General features: G+C 38.2%; 1 protein-coding gene across 5 annotated transcripts in view; it reads left to right on the top strand.

Moving 5' to 3' along the window:
* Nucleotides 1-20089, top strand: part of LOC120797173 (glucosidase 2 subunit beta-like) — a 134823-nt gene that overhangs the window by 82152 nt on the left and 32582 nt on the right. For all 5 annotated transcript variants that reach the window (XM_040140543.1, XM_040140547.1, XM_040140545.1 and 2 more), the window contains exons 11-12: nucleotides 5289-5358; nucleotides 7247-7336. In XM_040140543.1, the coding sequence (XP_039996477.1) occupies nucleotides 5289-5358; nucleotides 7247-7336 (160 nt within the window). The remainder of the gene's footprint in view (nucleotides 1-5288; nucleotides 5359-7246; nucleotides 7337-20089) is intronic.

Genomic DNA, 20089 nt, shown 5'->3' with positions numbered 1-20089 from the left:
ACCCTTATTCGTGTGTTTTGATAGCCACGGGAGGAATTTATTGGATTGCAACCATTCGAGGGATACACCAAATCAGCCCATTTTCACTTATCAAATGTTGGAAGTCTGATTTGAGCAGCTGCCAGATTTCTGTCTCTTATGCTGTCTGAAATAGATTTTTCTTTCCCAGCTCCTGAAGCTAACAGTGTTTGGCACCATACCAAGATGATCCCAGATCAAGATATTTTATGAGATGGTGCAGACGAGTAGTCTCCAGCGTGCAGCCCCAGTTATGTCGAGAGCTCGCTTTTGTCTGTGCGTACTTGTCCATCACAAATTTACTCCATTTCCTGCATTTCCTTGTATTCATGGCACGTCTACTTGAGTACACATTCAAACATTAGTTGTTTATTTTTTTTTTAACATGATGCCCTTAGAAAATCAACATTTTTGATATTAACATCTACGTTTTCGGCGAGCAAAAATGATGAAGTTGTCAAAATTCTCATGTCAGTATGCATGCAACGAATGAATAAGTTGTCATTACCAGACACTGACCGTTCCTCTACAGCTGCACAACCACCTACTGAGCACTCTCCATCAGCAGACAGTGATCATCACTTGCAAAACCATCAAAAGGGAGCATGTTGAGTTGTACATGAGGGTCGCATGCTTCCTGCTATTACAGTATATTGCAAGATGACAGAGTTACCCCGGAAGGGGACCAAGTCATGAGCAGAGGAGACACAGAAGTAGGTCAGCTCCTAGGCATTTGTTACATCATACATATTCATAAACAGCACCCAGTTGTGGCAGAGCGAACTCACACCACACAGACTGTTTATTCTGCTCATTGGGCCCCCTTCTCCGTTTAAATGTTAAATAGTGATTACGCATCATCATGGTAATATGGGCAGTTGACTCTGACTGCTGTATTTAAATGCATTTTAATGCTATTGCACGAATTGTATACTGTTAATATCACATATTAATACCTCCCCATCTCAATAAGTCCTGCATTTATTTGGGTTTAAAGCATCTGCAATTCCACATTTACCTGAAACATAGAAAAAGTTAGGACAATACATGATTGAGAGAGACAGTGTTCATACATTTTGAGAAATATGCTTATTGGCTTTCTTGCCGAGACTTAAATGAGAAGGTTGATATTATAAGCATATATAGCATAAAGACTCGAAACTTGGGCTGCGAATGGACCTGTTCTTAATTTCAGTACTTCCTACCCTTGCTGCTGCGCTTGTCCTTCAACCACTGTGGATAAAAAAGAGAGTTACAGGAGAGTGTGGGAGAATGAATTCAAACTGAGTCAGTCACAGGGCTATGAATTGCACTGATAGTTCAAAACATGATGCTATTTCTGCCAGCTACTGTTATTCACTCACCTCTAATACAATCAGACACTCCAACACAACGATTATGCAGGGGGCGAGATTGACCTCTTCCCAACTCCCAGCAGCCTGTGCTACAGTTTCAGAATCATTTGTGAGATTTGGACGGATCAAGAGAGAAACATAAGCACATGGAAGTGTAACCTGGTATTCCAGTTAGATGTTTGTTTAATGTCTATGCTTGGTATTTGAAAATTTTCTATAAGATTAAAATGCAAACATTCATTCTTTTTCTATCATGTAAAACCTATTTCATTACCTTTGTTGAGTTTACTTTTAATAACAGAGCTTTTCTTAAGAAAAAAAGATTAATTTGCACCTCTGGGCGATCGTGTTTGATGCCAGCAGGTGGCTGTTGATGCTATTGCCAACCCTGTTGACAGTATTTGAAAGGACCCTTGTTCATTGTTACAGCCTGCAATAAACATTTCATTACAGGAATCCTCAACCTATATTTTAGCCCTCCCCGCTCCCCACTCTGCAGTCAGAACAAGTTTGTCAGTTGAGGAGAAAAACTGAGGGAAATGGAGAAAGTGGAGCTGGAGAGAGGGAGGTGAGGGTGATAGGAAGACTCTGAGGAGCTCATGCTGAAAATACTGAAGGCGAGGAGAATGTTAAAGTCAAAATGAAAAGAAAGAAAGGGATGATAGATAGCAGTGAATAAAAGAGGTTATGAAGGGAAGTGAATAGGAACCAACATGGAAGCTTGAGCATGCTGCCAGTCTTTATTTTAAAGAGCAGCCTTTTGCAGACAACAAAGAAAACACCTACATGTGCCTGGTAGTTGACATAATCTTGCAAAAGGTGTCTGTTGCTTGTGTGAGTTTGAGGTTCAAGGGTGACTTCACTGCATCGCCTTTGTTCTGTTAAGCATGGCCGCGGTGCACATTGCGCCGGCTCCCATGCTTCTTTTCTTAGAGCTGCAGAGAAATTGTCTTTCCTATTGATCCATTCGCATGTAAACAGAGCATCTCCGGTCTCCGGCTCAAGGTATGTATGCACAGGAGATTTCCAGCAGAAGATGCATATACTATACAGTGTATTCCACCTCTTCTATTTTTGTACACAGCCTCTGTGATTTAACAACCCCCTTGATAGTGTCTAGTGCTAAAAGCGAAGTACAGTACACTATCTCAAGAGGAAAATGTCAACAACTGGTCAATTTTGCTCCAATGTGAAATCATTTGCACTTCATTTTCCATAAGAATACCCCCACAATGTAGAGTTTTTGTCAGTATCATAAAAGCCTTTTCATCCTATGCATGACAATAAACAATTGGTAGGACTTGACTATTTAAGTGAGCCATTATGCTAATTAAGTTTAATTTGCACACTAACAAAAGATGTAGCATGAGTACAATTAATTCATGCTTGCTCTGATTGTGAAGCCATGTCATCCATTGACCGTATGACCAATAATCTAATCCTTGCAGTCATTAGACCGTAAGCATGAGGTCTTTTTGGTACATCGTCCTTAGGTTATGTCGACCTGACTGGTGCAGAGACCATTCGAGAGGCTTTACTCGCCCTGTGTTCCCTGCTCTAGGTACTTCTGCACGCCTGGCTGCTCTCCCTGAGTTTTTCACCTCCCTCCTTAGCTCCCCCCTCACCGTCGCCACTCTGTATATATGACTGGGCTGCTGCAAGGGGTCAAATGTCACCCTCTTGGGATTCTGTGTCTCCTTTTGTCATTGCTGAGCATGATGATTGGTGTGTGTGTGTGTGTGTGTGTGTGTGTCTGTGTGAGAGAGAGAAAGAGAAACAGGGCAAGAGAAGGAATCTGAGAGGATGCAAGAGACAGCTGGAGAGCACATTCTTGTCTGTATGACTCTGATTTTGTGAAGGAGTTTGAGGGGATCATGTGTGGGTTAAGGACAGATCTCCCCTTCTTGGTGCTATAAAAATAGCCATTACAGCATCAAAATAGCTTGCCTCTTAGATACACCACATCTGTACTAGGTTTGGCAAGAAATAGGTGCTGGTGGAATTGTGTGTGTGTGTGTGTGTGTGGGGGGGGGGGTCTTTATGGGCAACCAGCTGAGACCACATGCAAGGAACATGCTAATTGGTATTCTAGCCAGGGCTGTGACAGCTTCCCACACAGTCCTTACCACAGACATATTCCTTTCTGTTGCCACGGCGCCGGGCCCCGGCGAGAGTTTCCTCGACGACAGAGATGAACCTGTCCACTTCCAGAAACCCCAGTAAATCCCCAGGTCCATCAGCACTAGACAATTAAACTGGAGTCTTTTCAGCCTCTCTACACTTCTATTTTCTGCCATCTCCCTTGTCTTCAGGTTTCTAGCCCCTTTCTTCATGTTTAATTTTGCAGTGAGAGACACTGCGGTCGACATGGTTCACTTACAAAATGATTGCTATGTTATGCTTTTACTGTGGTGTATATAAGAATGGGCATCTGTTTCGTTTATTTTTGATATATTTGAGATGTTTTTTATATACATCATATATTGGTTGTGTTATTATCTCTCAGCCTATTAGTGTATATATGGGCATTGTGGCTAATTGAAAACATTTGGACGTGACAAATATCCAACCGGGATTACAACATTGTCCATTTAGATAAATTGGTGGCTTTGGGTATGTGTGCATACGTCCTCCACGTAACTATTAATTCACATTAAGCAATATGGGGTACAGTATTGATTTTAGAAATGAATATACTTTGGAAGCTCATAATACCAACTTGAGCTAGAAATAGAGATCTTTTTAATAATCAATCTGTCTAATGCATGTTGATTATTTTTATGATTAATTGTTGGTCTATAACAGGTAAAAAAAAAATTAGTAAAAATGTCCATTGTACTTTCACAGATCCCAAGGTCATGACTTCAGACTGCAAATTGTGCTTGACCATCAACATAACACCTACATATTTTCAGTTTACAATAACATATAACAGAAAAATGCTAAATCCTCCAATTGGAAGTGCTGGAATCAGCACATTTTTTGCCTCTATGCTGATAAAGGGTTAAAAGCTGCATCAACCAATATCAACAATGGATACAATGACGACAATGTAATATCATATTTGCCTCAGAGGTTGTTGGAAACGAAAATGGAGCTAAAAAGAGAGAGAATATTAGGATTACATTCATCAAGTGACTAGAAGCACAGATCCAGATGAATGTTAATGTCGCTTCATATCTTCTGGATGTAAAAAAGCAACTATTTGTAAGATAATAGAATGCCAATATTGTATTTACAACTTGTTCCATTGCCGAAAATTATCCCAAAAAAAATTACTGCTGCTTTAAACTATTACAATCAAATATGGAAGTTATTCTTGATTAATTTTCTGTTGATCAGCAATTAATCGAATAATTACTTCAAGACCAATTCCAACAGATGCATCAACTCTTCTCAGGATTTGCATTGCATTCACCACATGCAATGATAAAATATGCAAACAACAGCACTGTACAGTACATATACACGTACTTACAGCTCCTTTAGAGTCTCAGTTTTCCTTTTCTTTGTAGTTCTTCTTACCTGTCACAATTAATTGAAAGAGGTTTGAAGCTCTCTAGCTTTCCACTAGAGGCTGACAACTTGTTATACCAGGAACATACTAATATGAAAAAGAGAGACAAACATATCATCACTGTGGTCACCTCTGCTGCTCTCACACTCCCTCTGACTCCTTTTGTCTCTCAGTCTTGGTTAGCACAATTGTCAGTGTGAAGAGACTAAAAAGCCTGTAGGCCTTCTGGCAGTCACCACACCAGGAAATAGCATTTTCTGTGTTTATATGCAGCCTTGATCCTCTCTCAGTCCTAGATATAACAGCCCATATTAAGAGCCCACTGTTTGGCAAACACGCAGCTGTTGAAATGCAACAAATCCACATTGTTAATTTGTCTGACCTTTTGTTTTGTCTAGCTGCAAAGTGGGAGGCTACCAATCTGAAGAAGGTAGAAGAAGCCTATGATACTGTCAACATGGAAATAAGGTAAGGGAAAGATAAAAATGAAATAGAAGTACAGTTTAGCTTCCATTATCACATATCTGTGTCCAAAGCCTCAACATTTTTCACTTTGTGTGGACCATGCATTTGCTTCTCAAGTTGCTATTGTGAGCAAGGGAGACTGGTATGTAACCAGGCCTTAAAATAGACTCCATCCGTCTGTGCTAAAGTAGTTAGGAAAGCTGCACAGTAATGAATTTGCACTGTGTAATACCTAAGGCTAATTTTAACAAAGAAAAACAAACTGATTGGTTGCCTACCGTGGTCTGGTCGGTAGGCCTTTTAACTTACTTTGAGCAGAGGACTGTCTGTCTGGTTTTGAAGTATCCAAATTTCTTTGTGGCATTTTTTTAAAAGACAGACACGGTATAAATTAGGTATAAAATAGTGTGGTAAACACTTTAATTATTTTATTTTAATGGAAAAAGTGACCTCTTGTCACGACAAATTAGCTGCATACCATCCAGAAAATATTATCCTCAAATACAGTATTAAGACATTTAATTGATTCTATAGCGTTCTTTTCAACCTCTAACTACTTCCTAACATTTCGGTATAAGGTCACACCCCAACATGCTTACAACAGCTGAGAGGGAAAAAGGCCTGAGCAGGTTTGGATGAGAATTCCTGTTACATGCTTTTGCTCCCTCTCAAATGTTTTCACAGAGCTCTGAGCCAGCCAGCAATAGCTGATAAGTAGCTACTGTGGCCCCTAGGCCTGCAAACTGTTCATTGCAGTAGGGAGAGAGGAGAGCCAACCACAGAGATGGCAGTTACCAAAAGGTCACGATTTTCCCCCTAAACAAATGCCAGCATGAGGGGAAAAGGGGGAAAAAGATCTGGCATGACTACAGTTGCTCTATTTCTTTATTTTCCACCTTTCTTAGATAGCTCCAAGTCAAATTACTCACTATCATTTATGCATGTTGGGGCACTAGATATGTTTTTGTCTCCCCCATGCTCTCTTCAGGCCATGTCCTCCAACAGTATGTAGATAGTAGTGTGCTAGTGCATTTGTGTTTTCATACCTTTTGGAACTGGCAAGAAATTAAGGTCGCTCCCTTATTAGTCCATATCTTTTATTCCTTTAGCATGCTGTAACGGGCAATTTATGGAAAATTGACTCTGCGCACGAGTGTTATGACCCCTGCCCTACTGAGAATCGCATGCACACACAGTTATGCAACCTGCATTGCTTTTCTGACCCCGAATCATCCCCCTATGCTGCCCTACCTTATCAACCTCAAGCAAAACAATCACCCTCCCTAAACATTTGTTAACCCCATTAGCAATTCTGGGTTATGAATATGGAAATAAGGGCCGGTGCACCGTTAGAGATACGGCTCAGTTTCCTTATCTACGATTAGTGAAGAAAAGCTGCCCTCACCAGCTTAGATAATTGGAGACACTGCATAGAAATGGGCTTTAAAGGGCCACCTCATCAACACACTATCCAAGACGTCAGTCACTGAAAGTAGCAAGGAAAATAAAGGTACATTGTCAGCACAGTTTGGAGTCATCCAGCAGTTATTAAAACCACTCGCAGGGACTTACAATAATTTGCCCACAACCAGTACATTCAAAAACAATTGTCTCATTCGCTTGAAAAGGAGGATTTGTGTTGTTGTACTGCAGATTTTGTACTACACCATAAAATAAATTAAGTTTAGGCTTACTTTAAAACTTTTTTTTATAGTATCTGAAATCATTTGTTTAAAACTAAATCACTACTGTAATGTTTGCCTGAGTATCATGCTTTCAGATGTAACTGTTTCTGTCTAAAATTGCGCATGGTGTCACAAATTACTAATAACTTAATTTCATAATTAAAAAAACTGTGCTCCTGAACTTTTTTTATTTTGTGTTTCCCCAGTGATCTGCAGAAGAAGCTGACCATAGACTATGGAACAGATTGGGAGTTTCTGTTTTTGAACAATCAGTGTTACAAATTGAAAGTATATGAGTAAGTACTGACAGAATTTTCATTTTTTTATTTTTATTGACATGCTTATTTTTGTCCAGCATTAATATGGAAACTAGTCCAAAAATGTGTGGCTGTGTACAAAAATATGCTTTTATTATAATAATGAAAAACACATGCTGACAGAAAAATACATTTTCATGGTTTTGACAACGAATTGATAAAGCTTTTTTTCTCAAAAATGGAAATCATGGAAAGCAATTACTTGTGCAATACCCGTGCTCTGCAGGTAGCCATAAAACTCACTAAATAGTAAAGTAAAACAGTTTTAAAGATCACAAAATCAATATGTTAACTGGAGGCTGGAATCCATCGTATTTTGAGCAACTGTAATAAAACAATTTTTATCTGTAGCAAATGTGAACCATCTCAGTAAAGAACCACCATTTAAAGTTGATAATTTGTGAGCTCCAAGTCACCCTGGAGAAGCCAAGCAGCTAAATCAACTAAATTTAATCAACAGAATGAGCTTCTTTTACTCTCTCCCGCTGTATCCCTATGGCCCCTGCTGGGGTAGAATCTGTTCTCCTCAGGATTGCTTGCCAGCTGGAGCTTTAGAAGCCTGTGGGTGGTTGCAGTTTTGAAAGAAAATTATCTGAGATCTGCACTGAGATCTGCACTGCAAATACATTTTTCAGATATCCTTGGAATCAGTGGTTTTTCCCATGCTCTTATACACCAGTGTGATTTGTTTGCTTAGTTTCCCATTTAGGAGGAAAAATCTTAAAAGGAAAGTTGCAGTTCTTGTACTTAAACCAGAAAAAATCTATCTCAGTCTTTTTATTGTAGACAGTATTAGATAACAAAAACAGCACAATGGTAGCAAGAAGCTGTAATGCCATGATGTAGGGCTTTTATGATACAGATTGTCATTTATTTCTGGAAAGCGGGACTTAAATGAAAAATGTACAAGGTGCAGAGACACAAGTGGAGGAGAGCTATACGAGTTTATATCAAAGCCATTAAACAATGACAACAATAATGGGTCAATATTACATCTGCAGATAATACTATACAATTAAACCCCTCCCCCAAACAGTGATTGGCCAATCGTAACTTAACTAGGCATGGCAGGTCTGTGAGGCTTTGGATTTCTCCATGTGAGAGTTTGGTCTTTATAAAACCAAAAACACAAGCGAAAGTTCAAGGAATGAACATAGTGCGTATCTGCAAACATTAGCATGTCCAGCCAACTAGCTTACTACCTACAGTGGCATCTGAGCATCACTTCCAAGGCCAAGTAGCTTATCATTAGTTAAATATGGTTTATACTTCAGAAAGCCCTGTTGATAATATAATGTTTATTGTGTAGTATTTCCCTACTGTGTGGAAGCTGGTCCTGGATGCTAGCAAAGCTGAGGCTATCGCTAGCAGCTCTGTCCTGCTATTTTTCTGCATTTAGGGAGCACCTGGCCGAACTCTTTATCTGAGTTTGTGTTACATCGGCTAAACGCATTGGTTAGCTCTGACTCTATAAAACTTTAAAAGTTAAAAGTACAGTTTGAAAATTTAAACAATAAAACAATAAAGCTTGTCCAGGTATGTAAGCTAAGCAGCCAAACAAGGTTATGTTTGCCAGAAAGAACAACCTGATCTTACATTTTTCTTTATCATACTTAAAATACTTGGACTAGCTCTACCCTGCAATACAAGAAAACTGTCTTTATTTCTATGTCTTCTACATGGATGGTCAACCTGTGATGATGCCAGGCTTTCCTTCAGCATGATATCATTCATGTAGCTATCAAGAGTATATTTTTTTAAGCCTTTTACAGCTTCTCATTTTAAAACAAAACAGCTGGAAACATTAAAGAGTTAGCCAGTTAGCCGCCATTTTCAAGCAACTCGTGGAGCTAACGTTAGCTTCATTAGCTCGCTGCCACACGACAATTGAAACCTTGAGAGGTGATGGAACATTCACTAAAAGGGTATGATGTTAACTACAGTATGTAGTTTTGCAAACAAGTTAACCTTACCAAACCAAAATATTTCAGCCAAACATTACTGTAGCAGAGGCTGTAACAGCAAAAAACAACATTCTTGTTGGTTAATCAAATTCTTACAAGCTGGATCAAATTAGCCTATTTCTGTCAATCTCTTCCCCTCAGCCTTTTGAACAGAAACTGATACTGTGCTTGGTTACCTTTCTTTCCCTAGCCTATTGGCATCATACGCTCCATGTTATTTTTCATCCTTCAAATCACTGAAGAGCACAATATCCACTAGTGTCAACTCAGTTCAAGGTCCTTTGACCTACCAGCACCCTCTCAGCAATGTACCAGTTCCCCTCCCTGCCTCCCTTTATTCTTGCTGTTTGCCTTGAACCATGATCCAGAGAAGACATGACATTGACAGACACATAAACCAACGGCTTCCTATAGCACTCCCTCCAATGCCCTCGAGTAGCGAACTAGCAGAGCTACAGTTTCTCTCCAATAATGGAACAGAATCACACACTTCTCTCTCCAGCTTCTTCTTCATCGGTTGAAACCATCTTACATCCGCCCTCCCTGGTGTTTAGATCTCTCACTTTTGATTAAATTGCTCCCTCTTTTTTTCCTTGAGTGTCAGCCAATATCGGAAAAAATGCCTGGAGTGGTAAAAGTTTCCTGAGCTGAAACGCTGCCTGTCTTTAATATAACTAATAGCTGTGCATTATTTATGAATGGGATTCAACTGGTGCTGGTGTGGGGCGTGACAGGAAAAAGATTTCAAATTGAACCAGTTGAGGATCATTTGGTGAGACTGACATATATGGAGCAGTTTGGTATATTAGACAGCCCTAATGAGCAAGGAAATAGAAATAGCTGCTTGTTTTTGAGGAGATGCACAGGAACTGGATTTGGTCCTCTTTACTCTTATACATTGCATGCCTAACTTGTTAATCTTGAGAGAGGGTGTCAGCTGAGATTTCTCCTTTTGTCTTTGCAAAAGTGGATTCTCCTCTCTGCACCTCTTTGTTGAGTCATTTCCTCAGCCTTGCTTGTGCCTTGCCTCATGATGGTGTGAATCACTTCTGCAACTGGGGCTTGAAGCCTCCTCTTGTTTGTCCAGGGAAAAATATAATTACTTTGATTTCAAAGGGGGAGAAACAGCCTTTTGTTGTTGAACACTTTCAAGTGGAATGATTAACGGCAAGATTGGAAGCTAAACGCTGTGTAGTACTACTCTCCATTGCCTTCTCATCAGTTTCTCTAAAGACCATAAACAACATGAATAAAAGCTAAGAGAGGAGGTTTGTTTTTGGTGCATAGTCATTTAATGGCATTTATAGCAATACTTTCACACACCTCTTTCCAGCCCAAATTTACCTTTTTTTTTTAACATTACCTGACATTGAAGCAGTTGAAGCTCACCTTTAAAAATGTACCCATTAAAAATCCATGTATTTCCCCTGAAATGGTCTTTAGGGTGCTGGTGGGCTCTTATCACAAGTCGAGAATTTAAAACGCAGGCTTCTGCCAGTGAATCAGAAATAAGCTTGGCAATTCAGTCAACACAGCCTGGCACAGCATGAAGGAAGACACCCTATAATGAGTTCTCAGAGGCGGAGCCCCTACCTACAGCAGAGTCTAATATTCCTCCTGTGGATTTGTTGACACTCCTCAAAGCAACTTAAATCGAAGGGCCGTGATTTATGCAAGACTGTCAGGTCAGATTGACTCAGCCTCCGCTCTCGTGTCATTAGAAAGTACAGCACTTCAGTGAGTCATGCCCGCCACTGTGGTTCAGCTTTGACAGAGAAGAGAGAAGGATAACGCAGCACAAGTGACACTTCCAACTTAACAGTGCACTGGGTTCTTCTAGGGAAGAAAGAGACTCCATCAGGATAGCCTAGAGGGAGCTGTTTCAAATTGGATATAAACCACGGTACGGCGGGTGGTGTGGAGTCCTAGATGTGTCTGCTGACTGCTGTGAGAGCAACATGGAAATGAAAGGCCATATATGTGGTAGATTTCATAACAGCTGTGTCATGAATAATATCTAGTTACAAATAGGGGTTGACAGGACTATTGGGATCTTTAGACAGTAAGTTATTTGCTGTCAGCCTGTGGATGGCAAGTATTTGTCAGAAATGGAAACATGTTTGTGAATTTCTTGCTAGTAAAAACATTATTAAGAGCTTCTGCCATGTCAGTTTTTCCAGAAAATAAAAAAAAAAGTGATTAAAGAAGAAATTAGCCTTCAATTTTAACATAATGTAAGTCCTTCACTATGCCCAGCTTCAACATGAAGACCTTTTGCCATTAAAATCTCATGTAATGCTAAAAAAAAAAGCAAAGGAGACTAACAGCTAACAAAAGACAAATTCATGCATACACACAAATGAAATGAAATCCTTGTTTGCCCTGGTTTATCAAAGGGACAGAAAGGCAGAAGGCCTGGTTACCCATAATTGGAATGTTGTTAAAATAAGTGGTTGTGCTGCAGTAGCTGTTTATGCAGGTCCATGCCTTAGAGCATGAGCACTTTGTCACACCCAGTAGCTTTCAAATTATGATAGATGTGGCACAGACACTGTTGTTAAATTAAAGCATGAAATTTAACATTACTCTTAATGAGCTGCTCATGCAGTTAATTAACTTCAAAAGGTCACGTTTGGCCATTTGTGAATAACAGAGGGGGCAGAAAGATTGCATTAATCTGCTTTAAGACATGCATTATGTAGTGTCAAGGAAAATCTGACATGTTAAAAAATAAAGCTGGCTATATTCTATAATTTTCTTATTGTCAGAAAAATCCCTTGAAAAGACCAAAATCAACTGTGTGTTAGTCTGCTCTCAATACTTTCTGACTTCTCTGCCCTATTTGTGGCTCTCTACCCCAAGCCCAGTGGTCTTCCAAATGAAGACATAATTCTTTAAAAACAGATCATGTATGCATACTTTCACAAAAAAAAAAAAAAAAGATTAAATAATTTCCTAAAACAGCAGGGCACTGTAATTTACTCAAACAGGTGTAAATAGAGCATTTGTTAGGGACTGTTTTTAGCCAGGGATTTGGTGTGCTAGCAAGTATCTACAGCAGCACGACTCAAAATAAACATGGCAACAATGGAGATCTATGGCACACAGGAAGAAGCTATATCAGGCTTTGACTACACAATGAAATACTTGTTAGTGGAATCACTCAGTTGTTGGTTTTTGTCTTTTAATGGGATTTATTGGCCATGATATAAATATAGAATATTATCAGACTTATTCTTTAAAAGTCTAGCAAAAATTCCCCTTTAAGGTACTTTTAAAGCTCATTTTATGTAATCATGAATAATTATTTACTTATGGAGGAAAGAGTAACCATTTTAAATTATGTAATTAAAATTCTACACGGACCAGCGTTTTAAAACTTTAATGACTGTGACAAGACACACAAAACAGTGGTCAAAATTTAAGCACCATAGACAAAATATCCTGAAATTCCCTTAATACAACCTGTAGTCTTTTATTCATTAGATCATGTCTACCTGGTACACTCTGCACCCCACAGTTTCTAATGCATGCTTTTCATCAAAAATCTTTGGATTTCAAGCCAAGCCCCTACTGTGTGTTTCTCCACATCTGTTGCACCTTTCGAGTTTCCATTTAATTACATTTGATAAACTGGTGCAGCATGTCTGGTGTGAAGTATTTATTTGTAAAACTTGATATTTTGTGCGCATTCTATTAAGATTGGAAGATATGTGGTCCGCCTAATGTTTCTTCAGTAGCCATGTTTGGTAAGGTCAAGTAAGGTATACTTTACTGTCTTGCAGGAAAACTTGTCCTGGGCTCCAAGCCACTGCATCACACAACAAACATGTCAACAACGTCACAGTTCCAATGCCCGCAAGTCCAGAGATTATACATACAAACTTACACAAAACATGCCTAAATTCACACGTTGAGTGTGAGACAGTAGTTCTTAAACCAGTGGTTTTCGAAATAATACAAGATCATATGTTGAAGAGCACAGTCACTTTATCTTCTTGTTGAATCACTGCCTCACTCACCCAATTGTGATTCAACAAAGGCTTTAGCTGTCAAGATGCTGGTCCCTTACTGTGAGCAACTGAAGTCGGGGAGATTGTGTCCGGTCCACAGCAGGGGTAGCCATCTCAAGTAGCAGGAGTTTTCCGTTGGTCCAGTAGAGGAGTGGGCTCGCAATGAGTGTATGTGCGTATGGTGGGGTGATAAAACCATAACTCTCATCAGTCTTTGTTATCCTGTCAAATCCATGGCCAGAGAATTGGGCAGTGAGCCAAATGTCTGTGGGCTGGTTGTGCTGAGAGTGTCTCGGTTAACTTCATGTTTTGTTTATCACAGCCTGTCACAGCACACCGGGACGCCCTGTGTTTATGTCAGAATGAGGTGATTTAGAGCCAAGGTAATCATCTTTTTTGTTGCCATTATTTTCCATCTTTTTTAGTACTGTAATATCTCAAGTTAAATATTCATTGCTGGCTGTTTAACTGGCATTGCGCTTTAGTCAGAGAGTGCATAACCTTCCAAAACACCAAACCTAGACATCAAAACATGAGCTGCAATTATATGTAATTTCCTCTGCATGGAGGATACCACGAACTAGCAGTGGAGCCTGCCTGTGTTATGTGTGCCTCGATCGGCTTGGCCAAGTGGGCAGGTACCTGTGCCAGCTTGGAAAAAAGGTTTTCATATTTAGGCTTTTAGTTTGTGTGCATGGTGAGGACGGGAGGACTTGTCCCATAACCCTTGTGGTTTTCACCTAGGCACAAACAAAATATCCAATGATCTCTAAGACTTGTAAATATCCTCCTGTCAACATGTGTGGTATTACTGTGGATATCCAGCTATCAGTGTGCAAAATATAGACAGTTATCCATAGCCATATCTAGCTGCAATAAATAACCAATCTATCCATTAATATGAAGAACTTTAACCTTAAAAATAACACGTTTTTTTTCAGTGCAAGAAAAAAGTATGAGTTATATCAGATACAGTATATCATGAGAATATTATATGATGCAGTTGGAGAAAAGTTAGTTTGAAGTTTGACAAGTACTGCATCTTTCTGTTTGTCAGTTATCTTATTCTGATGAACTATTTTTGGTTTAACTCTGAGGCTAAAGAATTAGGGATTGGGATTATTGAGTGACAGTTGATCAAATTTGTAAATATACAGTGGTTGTACAGGCAGGAGGATTGGTTTAGTCTAACCTTTATTAGCTGCTACGCAGTCACCAAGGCGGCTTGGGTGAATGGAGGGCATACAAAGCGTACAACCATCACACCAGAGACCGCGGTTCGCATCCACAGTCCTATTTGTTGTCAGGGTTGGGCAACAGTAGCATATTTGTTTAAGGTTAGGTTTTTTTAAAAATGTAAATAAAAATGTTGTGTCTGAAGTCACCATAACTTTTTCACTATTAAACAAGACAAGTAATAATGCTGTAATCACTACAAGTTGATATTGTTCTGCAAGATTGAATATTTTGACAGAAAACAAATACGGTCTGTGGACATTCTGATGATATGTTTAGTATCAACATATTTTGCGACTTGCCAGATACATAAATTAACAACATATCCTCGTAATGTTCATAGAAAATGTAATTTTTAGGTGACATGGTTGCCTAGCCACTACCCTCCCCATTAGCTCTGTACAGTAAATGGGGCCAAGCGATGCTGATAAATATGGTTAAATATTTTAGTAGTTTTAGAAATAAGACAATTTATAGTGAGCTAAAGTTACTGTGCAATCACTACTGGCAGATACATTTACATCCCTAACCAAAATTTATATTAATTTGATACAGGGCTGGAAACTGGTGCAAAGATTTAAATTGGTTTGAACTAAATAAGGAAAATTAAATAATCAATAGGTTTAACAGAGAGACACAGGAAAAAATTAAGCATAAATTTAAAACCAGTAAAAACCAAAAGAAAGACAGCAAAGTGTCTTAATGTATAAAGAAATTGAATCCCAGAGTTATGCAATGTTTATATTATATTTCTTTTCTTGCTGTTTCTCACTTTCTGCTGTGACAACCTGAACCTCCTAGCGAGCTCAACAGAGTTTCTTATCTAATGAAATTACAAAATTACAAAAAGTGTAATTACCACATTCTACACATAACAAACGTTTTTTTAGCGGATGCATTCTAATGAGTAGTTTTAGATGAATCATATACCTTTGTGATTTTAGCCTTATATTTATTAAGCAGTTATTGCAATATTTTTGATAAACCCCTTCCATTAAAGCTGAAAGTCCAAACTTCAGTCACATCTCTCATTTTAATCCATTTTGGTGGTTTACAGAGGCAAATTTATGAAAATTGTGTCAATGTCCAAATACTTATGGAACTAACTATGAATTGACAAAGCCCGTATAAACCGTTGATCTCCCACAGTTTGGCTCAGCTGCAGAACAAAGTCACTGTCTTCTGGCGTATCTACCTATTGATAAAACAACTTGCTATACATGTTTAACCCTGAAAGAATGCATACTTACTAGCGATATACCAATCTAACATACTAGATTTTATATTGGTATTGATACTGATCTTATTATGAGCACTGGGTATTGGCCCTATTTGACCAATCTACGTTGGTTGAATACAGTTGACAAGTCAAACAATATACTGTAATTACACCTGTCTAAGCATAAAGGAATGTTGGTATCTAGACATTTCTACATATAGTTTGACAAAATACTCTTAACTTAAGGTCCATGTACTAGCTTGTTCCATACCTTTCAGCCACACCTCATGATCTTCCTCAGTGGATGAAATTTACTTGTACTCGCTTGTTAACTTGTAATGGAGATGGCTCAGTTGTCATCATGTAACCTCAGTATATCAAGTCAGTTATCTTCATGACAACTGATAAAGCTGCTGACGATGATCGCAATATGAGGGTGAAAACTCCGGAAAAAGCTACTCAGGCGACCTTGCATTATGATTATTTTGTCGAACTACTGTTACCAAGGTCAGAAATGAACTTTCATGCTCAAAGCTCAAAGGTTAAGGTCACTGTGACCTCACAAAACAGGTTTTTGGCTATAACTCAAAATTTCAAATGCTAAATATGACAAAATACACTTAACACCTTGTATTAAATTCTTTCAAAGTCTGCATTACATATATGAGCCTCTATATGAGGACAGACATGGATGTAAACTGCAACTTGATTGGTTGGTGGAGGCATACAACTGTGAGGTGGTAATTCTAGTTCACTTTTAATGTGGGAACTCTAATTATCACCTTAAGTTATCTTGAATTAGATTTCCTAACACTTTTTAGTGTTAAGAGCCATTTTTTTACACCTTTGAGGGAGGAAAAGTGTAAAAATATTATTTTCAGCCAACTTGCTACACACCTACATAGCATCCTTTACATTCTGTTATATGTTATTGTTAATCAACTTATGGGAAAGGTCCTTTTTAGGCACGTGAAAGAATAAAACCCACTGATTATTTTCTTCAAGGGTGATCACAGTGAAATTTGTCTGAAAAGCTTATGGGATCCTTACGGTTATGTAGCTACCACTAACAAAACTAATGAAATCGTTTTAATCGTTCTAATGTCACTGTATAATTGCATCGGATTGTAAAGATATAAAATACTTATAACAAACATAGTTGTATGAACATTGGATTTTATTTTTAAAGTGACATGATTCCATTATGCAATTTCAGAAATTTTAAAGATCCATACAGACCAGCTGTTGTCCCTTAGTTCTTATCATATCTTCCACATGCCTCAACCTTCACCTATTTTGAGAAGAAAACAGCAGCAATAATAATGTAACATCTTGAGAGATGTCAGGGAGAATGCAGCTTTAAATGATCTGCCAGAGGCTATTTGCCTCATTGCCCTTAGTGATGGCTCTAAAAACTAAATTGGCTTCAAGTTTGGCTTGTTTTGCTTCCCATCTTTCGCATATAAATGGAGGCATATTTTAAGGGAGAGAGGCTCTTGGTTCTGTGTTACTATTATTTTTCCTGGGTAATTTATATGGGAAAGAGGTCTCTGCTGTGCGTTCACCTTCCCTCTTCTTGATGTTTCACAGAAGTGAAGTATAATAAGATAAAAAATGAAAAAAAAAAATATATCAACCTTGTGCTTTGACTCTCAGCTTTGCATAAAGAATTTCAAGGCCAAAATATGATGAGCTGTCAGGAAAGTGAATTTCAATCAGAGTCATAGTAAAAACACCAGACAGCTTTTTATTCAGACTTGTATGTGTACTTCACTATGTGGAAAATTAAGGTAAACTCAGAAATGTCCCACTTTTAGTATCTCTTCTTTTAAAGTGGCTGTAAAGGGATGAACTTGCATTGGGTCTTTGGACTGCCAGCAAACTCTCAACTTGAGTACCAAGTGAGTACCAAGTGAAAGGAATTGCACTGACCCAGCCCCACAGTGATCATGAAGGAATTTTAATAAGTCCACCCAATATTAGTTACATTATTGGAATTTGATTCCATAATTGCACTTGAGGCCTGATGAGGTGACCATTCGAATTTTAGGAGCACGTCATTTGTGTACTTTTACGCTTTTACTGTAGTAGTTAGATCCAAACAGTGTTGAACTTTTTCACCAGAAATGAATGAATGAAAGGGCCTCGCTCCCGCATTCATCTCCTACAGTAGGTGTTCTTTTAATAAATGCACTCCTGCATCCTGCCACTGTGTTAAGACATAATAACACAGTAACACCAGCAATAACAATGCAGTGATTATAAGTATAATGGTGTAATAAAAGTTGCACTGAAAACTATTAAACTACCCTGGCTGTAATATATTGAGCAGATATAGCTAGGTGTGCTTATTAATGGTATACAGTGTGTTCACAGCCCGTTATGCAGTTGGATTAAAATGTTTAGTTATAAACTTATACATTAGTTGAGGGCCTACTGTATGTACTGGCCAACTAGATCTGTATTCGAGACACTACCGGCTTTTGTTATACCGTTATTTGAACAAAAGACTATACTCTTGTTGCAAAAAAGGTAATGAATGATTTCTTATATTTAATTTATCTGTCTTAAGAAAACTTTCTACTGAGTTAGTTTTATGAATGTGTCTGTCTGTGTGTGTGTGTGTGTGTGTGTGTGTGTGTGTGTGTGTGTGTGTGAACTCTATGCTACATAATTTTGATTGATAGTATATGAAATATATTAATACTGACTCATCCATACTTCTGGTCAAAAAACACATATATTGTAAGCACATATAAGTGCTGCTCTAATTTTCAGGTCTCATAATGATTCACTGTAAAATAAAAGAAAATCATTGCACGCTAAAATTAAACTAGTGAAACATAAGCAAAATCATAAAAGAAACAGCCACAAAAAAGCGCCAGAACTATTTTGTAGCATTACTAGCTCTGCATTTTTGTAAGTTGGCCTCAAACAGAAAAAACTCAGCTCGTCAGCCCGTATCAAAGTTTAGTCCATGGAATGCCCTTTTCCAGGTTCCCATTTTATTCTGCTGCCTTTACAAGCAGGTCAGATTATTCACTACTGATTCAGTAATGTGAATGTGAATCTGAAAATTTGTTTCTCAACTGCTCCTTTCACAATTTAGAGCAAGTGAACTTGATAGTCAGATAAGCTTCTAGTTACTTTTAGAGCTACTGTATGTTCACACTGAATAAATATGTTAGTCACTCCACCTAAAAATCCACCTATCCACACCACTTAATCTCACTTACAAGTTTAGTTTAGTTTATTTAAACCTTAAAAAAAAAGCTGAGGTGGAAAAAGGACAGGTTGTGGTTTTAACAGGGGATATGTGCAGGACTATTTTGGGGCCGGGTGCAGTGACATCCTGGCTGCCAGGCTAGGCTAGCTGTTTCCTCCTGTTTCCATTCTTTGTGCTAAGCTAAGCTACTTGGCTGCTGGCTGTAGATTCATATTTATCTTACAGATACGAGAGTAGGATCAATCTTCTTAGCAAAAAAAGCAACTTTCCCAAAATGTCAGACTATTCCTTTAAATTCATGTATGTGCAGTGGAATTTTCAATTAATCTGTCCTGGATTTGAAGGGAGATTTGTTTGGTTTCTGTATTGTACAAGATCATCACTGGGCAACTTATGGTTGACAATATCATAGCAATGAGAGTCACTCTCTTCAGTACATACACTGCGCTACTTTTTACTAGTTTGAGTAACACAGAAACAGAGTCAAAAGAGACAGACAGATTTTCCTCCTCAAATGATCAGTACATGAATTTAATTTATTTTCCATTCAATTAGTCAGATGTTATTTGCTCATATTGCTGCTGCTTTTTAAATTTCCTTTGTTTTTCTGTAAATGTGACTGTTATTATCCTTTCATTGTAAACACCTTGTGCGTTGTGTGAAAAAGGTGCTAAAGCAATTAATTTTTCTATTATTTTTATCTCTCTCAATTACTCATAGCTCAGCAAAACGAGAGGCTTATTTATTTTTGAGTTTGCAAGACTTTGTTTCTATGGTGAATTTCGACTATATCTCTAACAATAACACATACGAATAGAATATTAAGTCATTACCTTGTCTGATCTACAGTATTGTCAAGCCTAAATATGACTTTACTTCACATATTAATACATGCATGCAGTAAAAATGTAGGGTAGTACTTTCCTTATTTAAAGATGGCAAAATAATGTAAATCTTAAAATGTCATGAATAAAAATAAAGATGACTGAATAAATATATACATTTAAAGCTCCCTAGAGTGTAACCTGTTATGCAATGTTGACACTATTATTGAAACACATTCCACTGAGAAAT

This window comes from Xiphias gladius, chromosome 12 (genome assembly GCF_016859285.1).
Source record: "Xiphias gladius isolate SHS-SW01 ecotype Sanya breed wild chromosome 12, ASM1685928v1, whole genome shotgun sequence".
In the NCBI taxonomy this organism is placed as follows: Eukaryota; Metazoa; Chordata; class Actinopteri; order Istiophoriformes; family Xiphiidae; genus Xiphias; species Xiphias gladius.
The sequence above is the reverse complement of the archived record's forward strand: the minus strand, read 5'-3'. Positions and strand labels throughout refer to the sequence as shown.